At 47.9% G+C, this 16,476-nt stretch overlaps 1 protein-coding gene across 1 annotated transcript in view; it reads left to right on the top strand.

Moving 5' to 3' along the window:
* Window positions 1-16,476, top strand: part of Slc6a11 (solute carrier family 6 member 11) — a 120,889-nt gene that overhangs the window by 92,095 nt on the left and 12,318 nt on the right. The window contains exons 7-9 of the mRNA XM_057767061.1: window positions 3,264-3,367; window positions 7,885-8,009; window positions 14,320-14,432. Coding sequence (XP_057623044.1) covers window positions 3,264-3,367; window positions 7,885-8,009; window positions 14,320-14,432 — 342 coding nt within the window. The remainder of the gene's footprint in view (window positions 1-3,263; window positions 3,368-7,884; window positions 8,010-14,319; window positions 14,433-16,476) is intronic.

Here is a 16,476-nt window from a genome sequence, read left to right as displayed (position 1 = left end):
CAACCACTCTCTCTCTGCCTCCCCATTCACAGCAGTGATTCTTGAGCTTCGTGGGGGTTTATCGTTTTTAATATGTTTTTATTCTTTGAGAAATTCATACAGTGTTTTTATCATAGCCACCCCTTTCTTCCTGCGACCTCCACTTTGTGTTCTGTCTTTTAGAAGACACTATCTCACAGCACTGTCTTGGTCCTCTGGCTCTTACAATCTTTCCATGTCCTCTTCCAGGACGTTCCTGAGCCTTAGGTGCAAGGGTGTTGTGTAGATGCATCCACTCGGGCTAGGTACCCACGGTCAGTTGTTCTGTTGTGGCTCTGCGATGGTCTCTGCTACAAAAAAAGAAGCTTCTCAGATGACAGGTGAGAGCTGTGCTTATCTGTAGGAGTAAGGAAAAGTGTTTTGACAAGAGCTGGGAATCATACCACTTTATAGTGACCGTGGTTGGTTCTCCTCTGGGACCCCACGGCCTCACCAGCTGTGCATAGATGACTCGGTTTGCAGTGCCAGTCACAAGTTCTCTCCTGTTGAGCAGGCCTTAAGTCCACTTAGATAACCGTAGGTCACCCCAAGGTATGCATGCCATTGCATCCTTCAGAATATCTTGTTATTCTCATCATTGTTTGTGTTTATTGGTGTCACAGCTGGATAGAACTATTGATTGTTTTTTCTCATTGGCAGCTTGCATGGCTCCTCTGATACCAGGAGACCAGGAGAGCTGGTCCTTACGGAGGCTTCCAGGTCAGATCCAGACGAATTCCTCCTGTGTCCAAATTATGTGGTGTCCTTAGTAATGGTGTCGTACCTTCTCTTTCTAGAAGGCACCAAGGGCTATGGCAATATTCTGTATTTTGGGGGGAAGTTCATGGACTCATCTGACCATCATCTCAAAAGGAGGCTTCCCATGGCTGTATTGGGGTTGTTATTAGATAGTCTATGGCAATTGAGGGGTTACTCCAAGTGGTATAATTTTAACTAAACAGTCTCTCTCTCTCTCTCTCTCTCTCTCTCTCTCTCTCTCTCTCTCTCTCAGTGTGTGTGTGTGTGTGTGTGTGCGTGCATGTGTGTAATTTTAAGTAAATACAAAATAATGATTCCTGTGACTTTTTTTCAAACATTCTTGTGTTCTATTTCCAAATACCCCTCATAAACCAGAATTACACACACATACACACACACACACACACACACACGAATGTTCTCATGGCGTTTCTCCTTAACTCTCACTCTAAAGCTATGCAGCCTGGGTTAGAAGAGGTCAGCAGACACTCCTGTCAGGGTCAGAAACACTTCTCATATGTTACCATTGGATGTTTTTACAAACATGAGCAGACTCAGACAGGGTTCCATGCCCTGTTCCATGTGTGCAAATCCTCGAGAAGGGATCATGCCTGGAATAGGGATGATTTGGGGGTCGGAAGGCTATGGGGCAATACTGCTGTGTGCAAGAGAAAACTATGGTCTGAGGGACCCAGAATCAAACACCAGGAAAGATGAGTTCTCACCTTCAGAAATGACTTCCCAGTCAGAGGTGTCTCAAGAAGAAAGACACATGTCACTCCCCATCAATGACAGCAGCTAGGCAGACGTCCATCATAGGACTTAGAAGAGAGTCCTGTTCTGAGGTAGAGATAAAGAACAAAGATGAGGGGATGGTTTTGAATCTCATGGAGGCTGAAGCTGGTGTCTCTAAAAGTCAGTCTGGGTGTGCTCTACCCATCACGCTCCAGTTCCATGGTCTTGGACAGGTCACTTGTCCTCTTGGTTACTTGGCTCTAGGAGCAGGCTAAAAGTGCCCCCTGCATAGGGGTGCCCAGGACTGCTGACATTCCAGGGCAGTCTTAATGCAGAGGCTCAGCAAGGTGCCTTGCATACCAGAAGTGCCTAATAAAGGCTGCTACTGTCTGTGTTCAGTGCTGAGTCTCGTCTCCAGGTGGCGCTGGATGCTCAGCCCAAAATCAGCTTGAGTTTCAACTGTGGCTTTCCTTAGAGACTTCTAGGTGCTGAGCTTGGAGCCTGGGGAAGGGAGGGTACTTAAAAAGTCCATGTGCTTGCCGCAGTGAGGTCATGCTGTCCAGAGGAATTTTAGTCAGAGGGGACTTTGGTAACTAAGAAGCTGCTGGCTGATTGCACCCCGGGGAAGCTGGCATTAGGGAATCCATTCTATAAGCTAGTGAATCCACACACATGCACAGATATGTGGGCACACACATCCCTGGTCTGTACTTGGGATCAGCTTGTGTCTACGCTTTCTCTGCACAGTTGTGAGACCTTGTCTTCATGGTAATTTCAATTACCAAGAAAAGGGGGTGTTTTTGGACTTAAGTGTGATGTGGTATTAGAAGGACCTGTGCCCAGAGCTCACTCCTGGTACACTCAGCCTCACAGCAGGCTGACAGGGTCTTTCCTTTCCTACAGCTGATGAGGAAATTTAGCCTTGAGGATGTTAAGTTATTTTTCCAAAATCATACCGTAGCTGGAGCCAGGGCCTTTAATATCCAAATACAATTTTGTTTGATTGATTGATTGCTTTGTTTTTGTTTTTGGTGTGTTTTTTGTTGTTGTTGTTGTTGTTGTTGTTGTTTTGGTGGGGAGGGGACAGGGTCTCACTCTGTAGCTCTGGCTGTCCTGAATTTACTCTGAATACCAGGCTGGCCTTGAACTCACAGAGATCTGCCTTCCTCTGCCTCCCAAGTGCTGGGAATAAAGGTGTGCACCACTTCACCTGGTTTTATTTACTTATTTATTTTTTTGGAGACAAGGTCTTGCTATGTATCTCTGGCCAGCCTAGTCACTAAGTAGACAGACTGACCTTGAACTTTCAGAGATCTCCCTGCCTTAACCTTCTTAGTGCTAAGCTTACACACTTGTGCACATGGGCCCAGCTCAACATCCAAATTCTTGTTATGTAGTGGATTACTAACCACAACCTTTGGAAAAATCTAGAATTTATTAAGGAAATTTCTTTTTAATGAGGTTGTCCCAGAAATATAAATGTTTTAATAGGATTTGCCAAAAAAGTTAGGAAGTTGGATAGTCCTATCCCAGAATTTCTTTTGGGTGAGTATCCAGAGATCCAGCTCCCTCCTCCCACATCTGACTCTCCCTCCTCTCACATCTGACTCTCCCTCCTCCCACATCTGACTCTCCCTCCTCCCACATCTGACTCTCCCTCCTCCCACATCTAATTCTCACTCTTCCCCCATTGGTCTCTCCCTCCCGTCACATCTGACTCTCAATGCCCACATTTTTGTGCCCTCCTCCAGGTGTGGGTGGACGCTGGGACGCAGATCTTTTTCTCCTACGCCATCTGCCTGGGCTGCCTGACCGCTCTGGGGAGTTACAACAACTACAACAACAACTGCTACAGGTGAGCCCAGCTGACGGCCACAGCTCCCAAAGCCTCACAGCTGTCCATAGTGCAGGGCCCAGAACACGGAGAGCTGCTCATCAGCCCGGCCCTGCCCCCAGGATCACAGGGGCAGAGCTGGGAAATTATCACATGCAAGCAGAGTCTGCCCTGAATCACAGCAAATCCACACCACAGCCTCAGTGAGGACCACAGTGACAGCGTGTGCAGCATGGATAGATATACAATACGTTGTGCGTGGTCACACAGCTAGTAGGGAACCGAACTGGCTCAGCCCAAGTGTTTCCACACCAAGGACTCTGTTCCTGCCTCCTGTTGATTTTCGCAGGTCTATGACCCACCTGGAGTGGCTGGACCCTCCTTGGCCCACAGTTCTCTTGACCTCCTGATACATAGAGTCCAGGCAGGGAGGTGACCAAGGCTGAGAGCCTCACAGACCTGTAGTCTGAGTGCCACCATGAGGCTGAGGCCCACAGAGGACCAGGGACACTCAGCACACCATGAGACAGGCCCATGGAGAGCCAGGGACACTCAGTAGTAGTGCGTGTGAGGGTGGGGGTGGGGAATAAGCTCACTCTGGGGTCTCTGACTGCAACGACTGTGTTGAACTCCTTACACCTAAGAGCCCAGTACCTGGCACACACAGGTGGATACTTGCTGGTGGATGGACAGAGTATCACACTGTGAGAACCCAGAAGCTCCCTCTGTAGGAAGGAGACTCTGGAGTTGTGATGGGGTACCACCATGAGTACAGCCAGTGAGAAAGTGTCCACCCTGTATCCTAGTTAGCCGCAAAGAGAAACTATCCTAAAGTAAGGGATTGAATGCTGATTTGGGGATGTGAGAAGATGGTAGAAAACTAAAATCGAGTCCACAGAGAAGGGGGTAACTGGTGGGACCGTGTGAAAATCTACACCAGCTCACACTTCTGGAGGAAAGGGAAAACTATTAAAAATACCACATTAGGAAGCCTGATTTCCCCTCTCTTGATTCCTATACAGAAAAGATATCTTTACTTACTCTAGATATATGTTGCTTTTATGATTAAAAAGAAAATAGAGTCAGAAGAATCAGGCATATTAGCACACAACATTAGCATGCAAGAGGCTGAAACAGGATTGCTGTGAGTTCGAGATTAGCCTGGGCTACATAATGAGTTCCAGGCCAGTCTAAGATACAGTGAGACCCTATCCTAACCCTCCCCCAGGCCCATCCCAGCAAGAAAAATCAAATTAGTACAGATATCGTCTATGTATTATTTAACCCCAAATCAAATATACAAATTATTTATTAAATTAGAAGCCATAATAGTGGCATTATGTGTTCAGGGGCTTAGACCATACATGTAAAGTTGAATGCAGTGGAGTTTTTTGCAACCAACAACCTAGCAACAACCTGAAAATGAAGAGCGTTGGGCAGGTGTGGGGCTAAGAGAGGGACCTGCCCCTATCCACTGCTGGCGGGAGCTCAGCAGGCAGGATTTCCCCTCCTCTCCCTGTCGCTCAGTGGAACAAAGCAGATGCCTGCAAAAATCTGTTTCCAGATTGTTCTGCAAACAGGTCTGCCCAGCAGTCAATTAATCCCCTCTCCCGACAGCTTAGTTGCCTCTGGAGCTCATGCAAGCCCAGCTCAGCCTCCGCTGACTTCAAAGCCCTGGTTACATAAGCCTTCCCAGAGGTTGCAGGGAGCTGTAGGGGAGGGCATGAGAGGGCTAGAAAAGCCTGGCCAGGCAGGGACCAGCCTCACGGGGCTGAGTGTGCTCACAGGTGGAGGCTGACATCCGAATACAGAGCTTAAGGGGCCAGACATCCCTGAGAACTCAAATACAAGAAAGTGGTCTGAGAGGCCTCTGCGAGGGCTGGGATTTGCAGAAAGGGATGTCTGCCTTCCCCAGCCACATGGTGGCTGAAGGTGACTACCCACAGTCCAGTCTGGGAAGCCTTGATTCTTAGGAAGTGTCACTGAGGCCCCAGGAAGGGAATCTGAGAGGTCTGGATTCCCAACTATAATTTCACTGGGAACTGACAACGAGACCTCACCTCCAGTCTCGGGATTCAGAGGACCTAACGCAGGACGGGCACACCAACGCACCTTAAACATGACGGGAGAAATCCAGAAGGGTAGCCAGCATGGAGTGGTGCCTTCCTGTCCAGATCCTTCCATTCCTGCAGCTGGATACGTCAGAGCTGCTTAGGCTTAACGGGACTGTGCAAAGGGCCCCTGGACTGGAGTTTGGACAGGGCGATGCTAGGTAACGTGTAAGTGGGTCCCTGCTGCCTCAGGAATAATGTGGTCCCCTCCTGGACTGGGCTGAGTTTCTTACCGAGCAAATGGGGCATTCGATAGTAGAAAGGGTTAGCGGTTCAGCTGGCATTCATTGTGTCAGAAGAGGTCTTTAAAGGGACCTGAATCACTCGTTGCTGCCATGGTAATGCTCATGACAAATAGCCCCAGCCCCAGGGACTGAGCACTCCTGTTCATACTCCGGGGCTGAGGTTGGCTAGGGAAACTGTCCTGGCTATGTGTGGGTGGGCTCGGCTTCAGGTCAGGCTCAAATCTGCTCTCTGCGTGTGCATCCTGTGGTTCAGGCTCAGAGGAACAGTCATTCCCTTGGGAGTTCTTCCCGTGGGGGGAAATTTTCACAAGAATGATAGAAGACAAGTCCAGTTAAGAAGATACCAGTCAAATGTCTGAATCAGGTCAGCTAATGTCCTTACCGTGTGAAAGGAGGTCACATGGCCAAATCCAGCTGAGTGGACCTGGAGGTTCCATTCCGTTCCCCGGTTGGGGATTAGAAACAGCTCGTGACAGCAGGGTATGGTGGCACTCCTTGCCTTTAATTCTAGCATTCAGGAGGCGGAGGCAGGTGATCTCTGTGAGTTTGAAGTCAACCTGGTCTACAGAGTGAGTTCCAAGACAGCCAGGACTATACAGAGAAACCCTGTCTTGAAAAACAAAACAAAACCAAACAAAAATCCCAGCCCATGAGGCCCTGCTATCAAATGCTTCATCATGGTCAGCCCCAAAGACCAGGGAGATTCGTAGCCAGGCTCCTAACTCCTTGCCTAGTGCTCTCCCAACTGTGCCTTCATTACCAAGGCCATTGTGGGTTACCTTTGGTTCTATTACAAAAAGCATGGTAGAAGAGGGAGAAAGGAGGGTTCTCAGTCCTGCACATGAGAGATGCAGAGGTTCTGGGTAAGCCAGAGTGCACTAGAGATGGGTGCAGGATGTGAGTGGGAAGAGAGCCAGAGTGTTAGCTGAGAGAACGCAAGGCCACAGGAGCTCTGAGGCTCACCCTCCAGACCATTCCAGCCTCAAGCCCCATCACTGAGTCTATTGGTGGCCAAGGCAGATTTTTGTCTAATGGAATATAAGGAGATTCTCTGTGGTGTCAGCAGGAGGCTGTATCTATAGGAATGAGACTTTTAAACTCCAGCTCCTGTGCCAGGAGCTAAGGCCATGATGCCACTCTTCCCTGGGACACCATTGGTCAGGAACACCCAAGTGCACCTCCCACACAGAGCAAGGCGCTGACATGCTCCCTAATCTGAGTTGTGAGCCCGCACTATAGAGGCTGAATTCTAGAGCCTGTGGTAGAGTGGACCAAGACTCTGGGCCATCATCCTCTTCTTCATAAAGTTCATCACTTGTTGTCTGGTTTCTCGTTGAGTGGGACTTTATGTTGGTGCTTCCCATTTGGTGAGTACCTCTCAAGAGCAAGTCAAAGCAACTGCTCTGATTGGTCTCCTCTGGGAGCTGGCCCACTGAGCAGAACCTGAGTAGAGCGGAATACAGGGCATTGCTTGGTAATGAGCTCAGCCAGGATGGGTGCCGCCACAGAACCTTTCCCCTGCTCAGTCAGAATGAGTGTTACCACCACAAAATTTCTCCCCTGCTCAGCCAGGATGGGTGTCACCATAAAGCCTTTCCCCCGCTCAGCCAGAATAGGTGTCACCACAAAACTTCTCCCCTGTTCAGCCAGGATGGGTGTCACCACAAAACCTTTCCCTTGCTCAGTCAAAATGGGTGTCACCGCAAAACTTCTCCCCTGCTCAGCCAGGATGGGTGTCATCACAAAACCTCTCCCCTGGAAGCTACTAGGGATGTAGGCCTATGATCCTTAGTCACTTACCTGGCTTCTCTCACCCTCTGAGCTTTGTGCCCTGGGAACATAGACCCCTCCTGCTATTTTGATCTTTCTCTCCTCAGTAGCCAGAGCAGTGTTTGTCTCCTGAGTCTTTCTCCTCTTGGCATACAAAGCCAGACTCCTCTCGTTCTGCCACACCCTCTGCCTGTGACCTATCTTGTTTTCTAGCGATGCAGGGGAAGCTGTGTGACTGTAGGCCAGCTATCCACCCTCTCTGAACCACAGACACGTCATTTGGGAAGAGATGCTGTCAGAGCGTATGCTTCTCTGCCCGCCCGGCAGTATGCCCCCGTCTCAGGTGGGGAAGTTCTGGCAGCTGCCTGTTCTGCCCACACTGACTCAGGCCCCTCTTACTGCTTCCCCACAGGGACTGTATCATGCTCTGCTGTCTTAATAGTGGCACCAGCTTTGTGGCTGGGTTCGCCATCTTCTCCGTCCTGGGCTTCATGGCATATGAGCAAGGAGTGCCTATTGCTGAGGTGGCAGAGTCAGGTAAGTCTGCAGAGGTGAGATGTGGAAAGCCCAAGCTTCTGGGGTTCCCAAGGGGTGAGGACAATGTGGCCACTGCAGTCTTCCTGTCCTGGGTTTGTTTCTCAGGACGTGGCCAGTCTCTTCTTTGTCTCTCAGGGCAGGGGAAGCCCTGACCTTCCTCACTGGGAAGCCAAAGCCTTCATTTACTTCCCAGGCTACTCTGTTTCCTGCCCCCCACCCACCACCCCCAGTCATCACTCGCATTGGACTTGCTCCATTCTGTGCCCATCACACCTGTCACAGCCCGAAGCATAGTTGCTATGTTTCAATCAAACAAGCTGTGATCAGGGTGATGGTTCACCATGACAACCCCTCCTTGACTTGCATGGCACTTGGATTCTGAAGAAAGCACACTGTAATGAGAAGGTGCAGTGAGTCCTGAGTATTGAAGATATGGTGGTCCTCAAGGAGGGTGAGTCAAACTAGATGACATCAGAGGTGAGCGCTGCCTTACACACCTCACATGTGCTTAGCTCCTCGGTCCATTGCAGGGGCATTTATACGCCTTTGTACCAAGCAAACGCAAAGGAAAATTCTTTTCAAGCAAACATGAAATATTTACAAGAATAGGCGACATACTGGGACACAAATTAAACCCAAGATAAGTAGGACCAGAGAAATATTAGTGAGAATTCCTACAATTAAAAGGGAATATTGTAAAAAACCAAGAGCTCTGTTATAAAAGATGAACAAAAGTCATAAATCCTTGGCAAAACTACCAAGGAAAAAATTAAAATACAATTCACTAATGTATTAGTGACTTTTCCATTGCTAGGATAAAATGTTATTATTATACCAACTTACGGAAGAGTTTATTTGACTTATAGTTTCAAGGGATAGAAAGTCCGTCATGGCAGGAAGGCATGGCATGGTATTAGGAGCAGGAAGCTGAGAGATAGCATTTTAACCACCTTTAGAAAGCAGAGAAGCCAGCAGGAAGTGGGGGAAAGGCTATAAACTCTCAGATCCCACCCCGGTGATGCATTTCCTCTAGTAAGACTGTACCTCCTAAAACACTCCATAGCAGCACCACCAACTGGAAACCAGCTGTACAAATGCATGAGCCCATGGGGGCAATTCTCATTCAAAACCACAACTACCATCAACAATGAAAGGGGGCCAGTGCTGTGTAATAATCCTTTTGTACACTGTGAAGATGGGCTGTTTTCATTGGTTTAATAAAGAACCAACTGGCCAATAGCTAGGCAGGAAGTGGTTAGGCAGAAGAGCCAGACTGAGGTAACACTGGGATGAAAGAGGGTGGAGTCACCAGGAGATGCAGAGAGAATGAAGATGAACTTGCAATGTTAAGAAAGGTACCGAGCCACATGGTAGAATGTAGATAAGAAATATGGATTAAGTTATAAGAGCTAGTTAGTAATAAGTCTAAGCTATTGGCTGAGCATTTATAATTAATAAGTCTCTATGTAGTTATTTGGGAGCTGGCTGGTAGAGCAGAAATTTCTGTCTACACCTGATATGCAATGTCCAGGGCCACATTCAACTATATAAAGCCTGAAAACATTAAAAGAAAAAAGTTCTGGAACACAGAGTCAAATGCGACTCAGTGGACAAAGGCACTAGTCACACAAGCTGAATACCTGAATTTGATCCCTAGAACCCACATAAAGATAGACAAGAACTAACTCCACAAAGATGTCCTCTGACCACTACGTGTATTCTCACATACATAACATACATGTGTGCACACCCAATTGTAAAATAAAAAGTTTTTAATTCTTTTTGAACAGTGAAGGAAGAGGCAGATCTACAAACTCCAGGACTATAATGAACACAAGGGACCACTGTGAATAGCTTCCGCCTGGATTTGGTCACACAGGTTATATGGGTGAATATATTTTTAAAAGGCAGTGGACTCAGACTGACACAGGAGAAATGGGGAAACTGAATAGTTCTGTATCTTTTAAAGAAGTAATTTTTTATTTAAAACGCTTTGGGCTGGCTCAGTTGGTAAATCACTTACCACCCAAGCACAAGACCCCAAGAGTGAAAAAAGCTGAGTGTGGAGGACCTTGCCTATAACTGCAGCCTTGGATGGAGGAGAGAGAAGACAGGCAGATTCATGAAGCTCATTGGCTGGAAGGCCTAGCCAGATCAGTGAGTTTCAGGTTCAGTGAGGTACCCTAAAGATGAAAGTGAAAGTAAAGACACCCAGCATCCATTTCAGGCTTCCACACACACATGCACACATTCATGTACCATACATATATAATACACACACAGAGATACACATACAGACATGCACATATGTATGCACACAGTCAGGTGCAGGAAATCTGATATGCCTTCTGTCCCCTGAGAGTTGCTGCACTTCCATGATGCTCATAAACTTAATCATATGCCTAACGCATTACACATACACATATGTGTATAAATATACTATGTGAGTATGTGTGTATATAATGTAGATAGATGGATGGATGGATGGATGGATGGATGGATGGATGGGATGGATAGATGGATGGAGAGAGAGAGGGAGAGAGGGAGAAAAGAAAGGGTGTACAGCATTACTACAAAAGGTGGATAGGAATTTTCCACCAATTAGTAAAGAATCATGCTCCTCCACATATCGGCTGTGAAATATAAAAAACTTTCAAGTCCACACACTCCAGTTGTTGCCGTTTTCTTTTCCTATAACAGAATACCTAAGATGGGGTAATTTTAAGCTGATAATAGTTTCTGGAGAAAGGAAGATCTGGTGTCATGGTATCTTACGCAGCTCCACCACACGATGGAGGCATCATATAGCAAGAATGCACAGAGAGTGAGACAGGTGCACAGAAAGAGGCGGGGTACAAAGGAGTTGATCCTCTCTAACCTTTGCCTATGAGAATCACTCCATCCTCCAGTCGCCCAGGCAGACATTAATCCTCTTGACCTATTCACCTCTTCAAGACTTAATTGCCTCCTAAAAACCCACCTTCCAACACTGCTACCCTGACAAGCACATTTGGATATGAAAACTAGGCGTGGTGGTGCCTGACACAGAACCAGAGGAAGATACAAGATAACAAGGATAGAAACAAACCAATAGAGAAAACTCACTGTAGTAAACACTGTGGGGAAACATGGAAATAAACTGATTTATGTGTCTTGACCAAAAAGAAACATTGCAGGAATAATGCAAGGTTGGTTTATTGTTAGGAACTCCATTAATAGTATGCACTGTATTCATAGATTAGCAAAAAACTAATATCTCCATGGATACTGGAAAAACGATGTTAACAAAATATAACATCATGTACGTATATTTAAAAATTATCAGGAAGGGGTGGAGAAATAGCTCAGTTAGGAGTGTTTGCTGTTCTTGCAGAGGACCCAGGTTTGATTCCCTCATCAGGCAGCTCATAACTACCTGTACCAGTAGCCACAGGGTATCTGATGCCCCCTTCTGGCCTCCATGAGCACTGAACTCATGTGGTCACATAAATTCACATAGGTGCACGTATATGTGCACACAGACACACACACAAATAATCTTAAATTTAAAAAAAGTAATCAGGAAAATATCAGTTGTAGGGTATTTTTAAAGTGTTATATGGAGAGAGCTGGTCATGGTGGTTCACTTTTGGAAGCCCGAGGCAGAAGGATGGCAATGCCAGCCTGGGCAAAGATAGTGAGGCTTTGCTCCCCAAAAGGTATGTATTTAACAGTTTAAAAAGTAAATATGGGTGTTCTTCTCTATCCCTCAATGGGGAAAGACAAATGTGCAAGAAAATGTGCATCATCAACCGTGCAAAAGAGGTACAGAGAGGGCTGGAAATCAAAGAGAATGGCTCCTGTCATGAAGGGCAGCAAAGGATGAGAGGAGGGTGGAAGGGGCAAGGATGGGCTGGGGAAGGAAAGGACAATGCTTCCCAGAGTATCTCCCTTATTGGCCTTGACCCTGGGTGATGTTCTCACACTGTAGCCACACTGGGTGCTAAGGAACACAGAGAACAGACACGGTGTGCCGTGTGGGTACTGGAGGCTAAAGATAAAAAACAAAGCAATAACGGTAGTGAATTTGTTCAGAACAGGAATCTGAGCTAGAGATTCTACTGAATGGAATATGGGTTTTGGGGTAGACTAAACTGATAAACGTGTGTAAATCCTGAGGCTGCTATTTTCCTCTGAGGAGCAGGTCCTAGAATGTACTGTACTGAAAGTCGTGGGACATGTATGCTTAGACTCCCGGTTTCCACGTGTGGATAGAAACATATAGACTTGCACAGGAGAGAGGAATTGCTGAGGAGGCCATCTGCAATAACACTCCAGTTAACAGACAACACCCATGTTCAGACCTGGATTTACTAAACATCACTGTCTGAAGTCAGGACCCTTAAAGAGGCAGTCGGGTCCAGGGCTAGACCAAGACACAGTGAAGCCAAGAAGATAAGGCTACGCTCCAGAGAAGCCTAGGGATGTATCAGAAGGATGCAGAACCTACCTGAAAGAGCCTGCAATGACCAATGCTGGGACAACTTGAACAGCAAAGGAAATAGTGATCATCTGTGTCATAACCCAGAGAAAAAGACTGAACACTGAGGAGCCCACAGGGGCACAAACACATTACCTTGTGAGTGACTTTGCAGACTCCAGCTGAACGGGTGTGGAAGGAAAGAGGAAGATCCATCCTCAGGCGAGCACCATCATAGCAATGACTATAGAAGCAAAGCTCCGATGGAGGTTGAGATCGCAGAGGAAGGTTGAGAGGAGCAGGGTCCTGTGTAACCCAGAGGGGCTCCTCCCCTGGGAGAGGAAAGTCACTGCTTCACCATGGAGATGGTGCCAACACCAGCCTACCTAAAGGATGGGGTCACATCAGCAGCCCACGCTGATGTTTCTCTGAGAAGGACACGTGACACTTCTGTGAATTTTTTTTTTCATGAGAATTGCTGGGTTAAACTGAGATCAAGCATAAACACAAATTGCTCAGTTTTTATTTGTTAGCAGTAAATAGTTGAGAAAAATTAAATACTTGAAAAAATTAGAGACAAAAGGGCTGGAGAGGTGGCACAATGGTTTAGAGCACTGGCTGCTTTGCAAAAGAACCTAATTCAATTCCTAGCACCCATGCGGTTGATTACAACCTTGTGTAACTCCAGCTCTAGAGGATCCATCGCCCTCTACTGGCCTCTCTAGGCATTGCACACAGACATGAAGGCAGGCAAAACACCTGTGTGTAGAATAAAAATAAATATTTTTTAAAAATAATATCCTGAGAGGAAATGTCCACAATGCCTACCTTCCTCCCATCTAACAACAACAACAACAAAAATCCTGCTCTAACCCAATAAAAAGAAAATGGACCAATAAAGGGGACATTTGTGGGAATAGCAAGCACCGAAGCTACCCGGAAACACAGATTAAAACCAAAGTGATTGGACAATGCAGAGTCATTGTTGAGCCTGAAATAATAACAGTACCAAGTGCTGGCAAGAACATGGAGCCTCAAATGCTGTTTTAAGATGACAAAATGGCATGACTGCATTTGAAAGCAGCACTTCATAGATGAAGTGTGCGGTTGTCACCCCCAGCAATTCCATCCTAAGCAGCACAAAAAGAAAAAAAGAAAAAAAAAAGCTGGAGAGGTGGCTTAGAGGTTAGGGACACGAATTCATGAACTATTCCTCAGGTAGCAAAATCGCCTGTGCCTCCAGCTTTAGGGTATCTAACACCCCCTACTGGCCTCCAGGCTTTCAGATGCACACACAAGCTTACACACACACACACACACACACACACCTCTTAAAAATAATCTCATTTTAAAAACACTACCAGTGATTCCCAGGATGCCTTGGAGGTGGGGTGGAGGTGGTGAGCAGCTAGAGGCAATAGGAATGCTCTGTATCCTGATGGTAGTGGTGATGTGGACATGTTTTCAGAATCTGGGATGCACACTTACACTGGGCTCTTATGGGTTTCTCCATAACAATTCCTTCTGCTGTGCACTCTTTGCTTGGCGGTGTCTCACTATTCTCAGAACCACCTTTAGGGAGACTGTTCCGCTCTGACGCAGCTGCTGTCTGGTCCTGGGGAGAATATTTGAACAATGTGAAAGTAGCTGGCAGTAGACACAGATCTGTGGGTCAGATACTCCTGGCCCTCTGCACAGCGACACCCTTTTCTGTAGGCCCATACTAACACTGAACCATCAGCACAGTCCAGACAGGAGATCTGAGTGGGACCTGGGTCCAGTGGCCTGCAACGCTGCCATGTCCCTGTAGATGGAAACACCGGAAGACTGACCTCTTTCCCTCCCCTCCAGGTCCTGGACTGGCTTTCATCGCCTACCCCAAAGCTGTAACAATGATGCCCCTCTCCCCATTGTGGGCCACCTTGTTCTTCATGATGCTCATCTTCCTCGGCCTGGACAGTCAGGTGAGGGGCAGAAAGAGGGAAGGGGATGGTGGGAGGGGGAGGGGAGAGACAGATTGGGAAGGGGGAAAGAATGGGAAAGGAGGAACAGAAGAACAGGGACTAGACAGGCCAGGTGCTACAGTTTCTAGACCATGGACCCTCTCCTGGCCTCCCACATCAGGCCACCAAGCAGCCTTGCCACTTTCTTGGTAGACTCCAGTCATAGACATGTCTAATCTATTTGGTGCCCCTCCACTCCTTATTATCTATTTTACCCCATATATATATATATATATATATATATATATATATATATATATATATATAGTGTGTGTGTGTGTGTGTGTACACACCTGCAGAGGTCAGACGACAACTTGTCCCGGGGATGAAACTCAGGTTCCCAGATCCCAATTCGATTTTTTTGGGGGGGCGGGGCTTTGTTTGTTTTTCAAGACAGGGTTTCTCTGTGTAGCCCTGGCTGCCCTAGAACTCGCTATGTAGACCAAGCTAGCCTCAAACTCATGTAGATCTGTTCCTCTCTGCCTCCAGAGTGCTGGGACTACAGATGTGTACCACCACATCTGGCCCCCAATTAAACTTTTAAAATGATGCTCTAAGTCCTTCTGTTCTGATAAGTGACTCCCAACCAGAGGCTCCAGGAAAAGCAGAAACAGGTCCTAAAGAGGGTGGACTGTGGCTAATTATAGACACAGGTCCCCGTGTCCCCATTCCGACCAAGCCATGGAGCACTTGGAACACAGAAGAGCCAGTTTCCATCCTCTGACCCTCTGACGAGGTCTCCATGACCTGTTCTTGTGATCCTCTGGGTGCTTCATCCCCTTCATCCAGCTGCTGTATGCCCACCAGGCCCTAGGGACCTCTCTCCCCCCTCCCTCCCTCCCTCCCTCCCTCCCTCCCTCCCTCCCTCCCTCTGCGACAGTTGTCTTTGGAGCAGTACATTTGCTCTAGGAGTGAATTGCGTGCTCCTGTACCCTCATCCCCTACACCAGCCTACCCTCCCTCCCTGCTTCTCTCTAAGTCCAGTCTCACCCTCCCCATGGCCTCCCAGCTTGAAGCCTGTGGCCTCTCTTGCCCACAGGCCTAGAATACAACCCCTGCCTGCTGCTGAGCACAGTGGACTGTCTAGAGTCCTGCTTCCAGCCATGTTGGTGGCTCTCAGTAGAGCATCCTGACAAACCTATTCTGTGCAGAAGAGAGCTACAGTTGACACGGGAAGCGGCCCTGATCCTCCAGCCTTAGGAGGGAGGGTGGTGCCCAGATTAGCCCAGTGAGCACTGCTCCCACTCACGACCTTGCAAGAGTCACTGAACACACAAGCCCTGGCCTGCGTGTCTGTCAATCCAGCCACATTCAGTTTTTCTCTAGAGCCAGACTCCTTCCCCAGAATCCACTAAGCCGTGCCGCGGACACGCCGGCTGTTTCTGCTGATAGCTTCCCCTTCCATTGTTGTCGGCAAAGCCTTTTGGAAATCAGGGCTCTGCAGCTGGTGTGTGACAGGGAGGCAGAGGCTGCTGCCTGACGGAGGAGGTGGGACTGAGGCATGGGCTCTGCTCACGCTCCTCTGGGTTTAAAAGTAGAAGCCAAGGCTTAGAGGAGCCGAGTGACTTGCTGGGGCAGATACCCAGGTCTGCTTGCCTCTTACATGTCCACACCCTCATTAGCTTCCTGGGTAAGCAGCCTTCTTTGACTCTAACCTCCCTCCCACAGGACCCTGGGGGTAGGCTGGCGGTACCAGCCCTTGTGGAGGCAGTGCAGAGGGCCAGGGTTGAGCATCAGTTCCGAATAGCTCCCAGCTGTGTGACTTTGACCTCCCCTCTCTGGGCCCCAACCCTTTTTGTATAATGGAAATACCTTGTCTGGGAAGATAGATGTGAATCAGACGAATAGGGGGTTCAGGGTCCCCCAACATGGTAACTAGCAAACGCGCACTCCATAGCACAAAGGTGGGAGACCACATCAGAAGCAGGTGGTTCACAGCTGGGCTCTGCCACCAAAAGGTGACAGAACTGGTTGTGGCTTTCCACCCATCATAGGGCAGGGGACC

Source organism: Chionomys nivalis, chromosome 1 (genome assembly GCF_950005125.1).
Source record: "Chionomys nivalis chromosome 1, mChiNiv1.1, whole genome shotgun sequence".
In the NCBI taxonomy this organism is placed as follows: domain Eukaryota; kingdom Metazoa; phylum Chordata; class Mammalia; order Rodentia; family Cricetidae; genus Chionomys; species Chionomys nivalis.
This window is presented reverse-complemented; position numbering and strand designations above follow the sequence as displayed.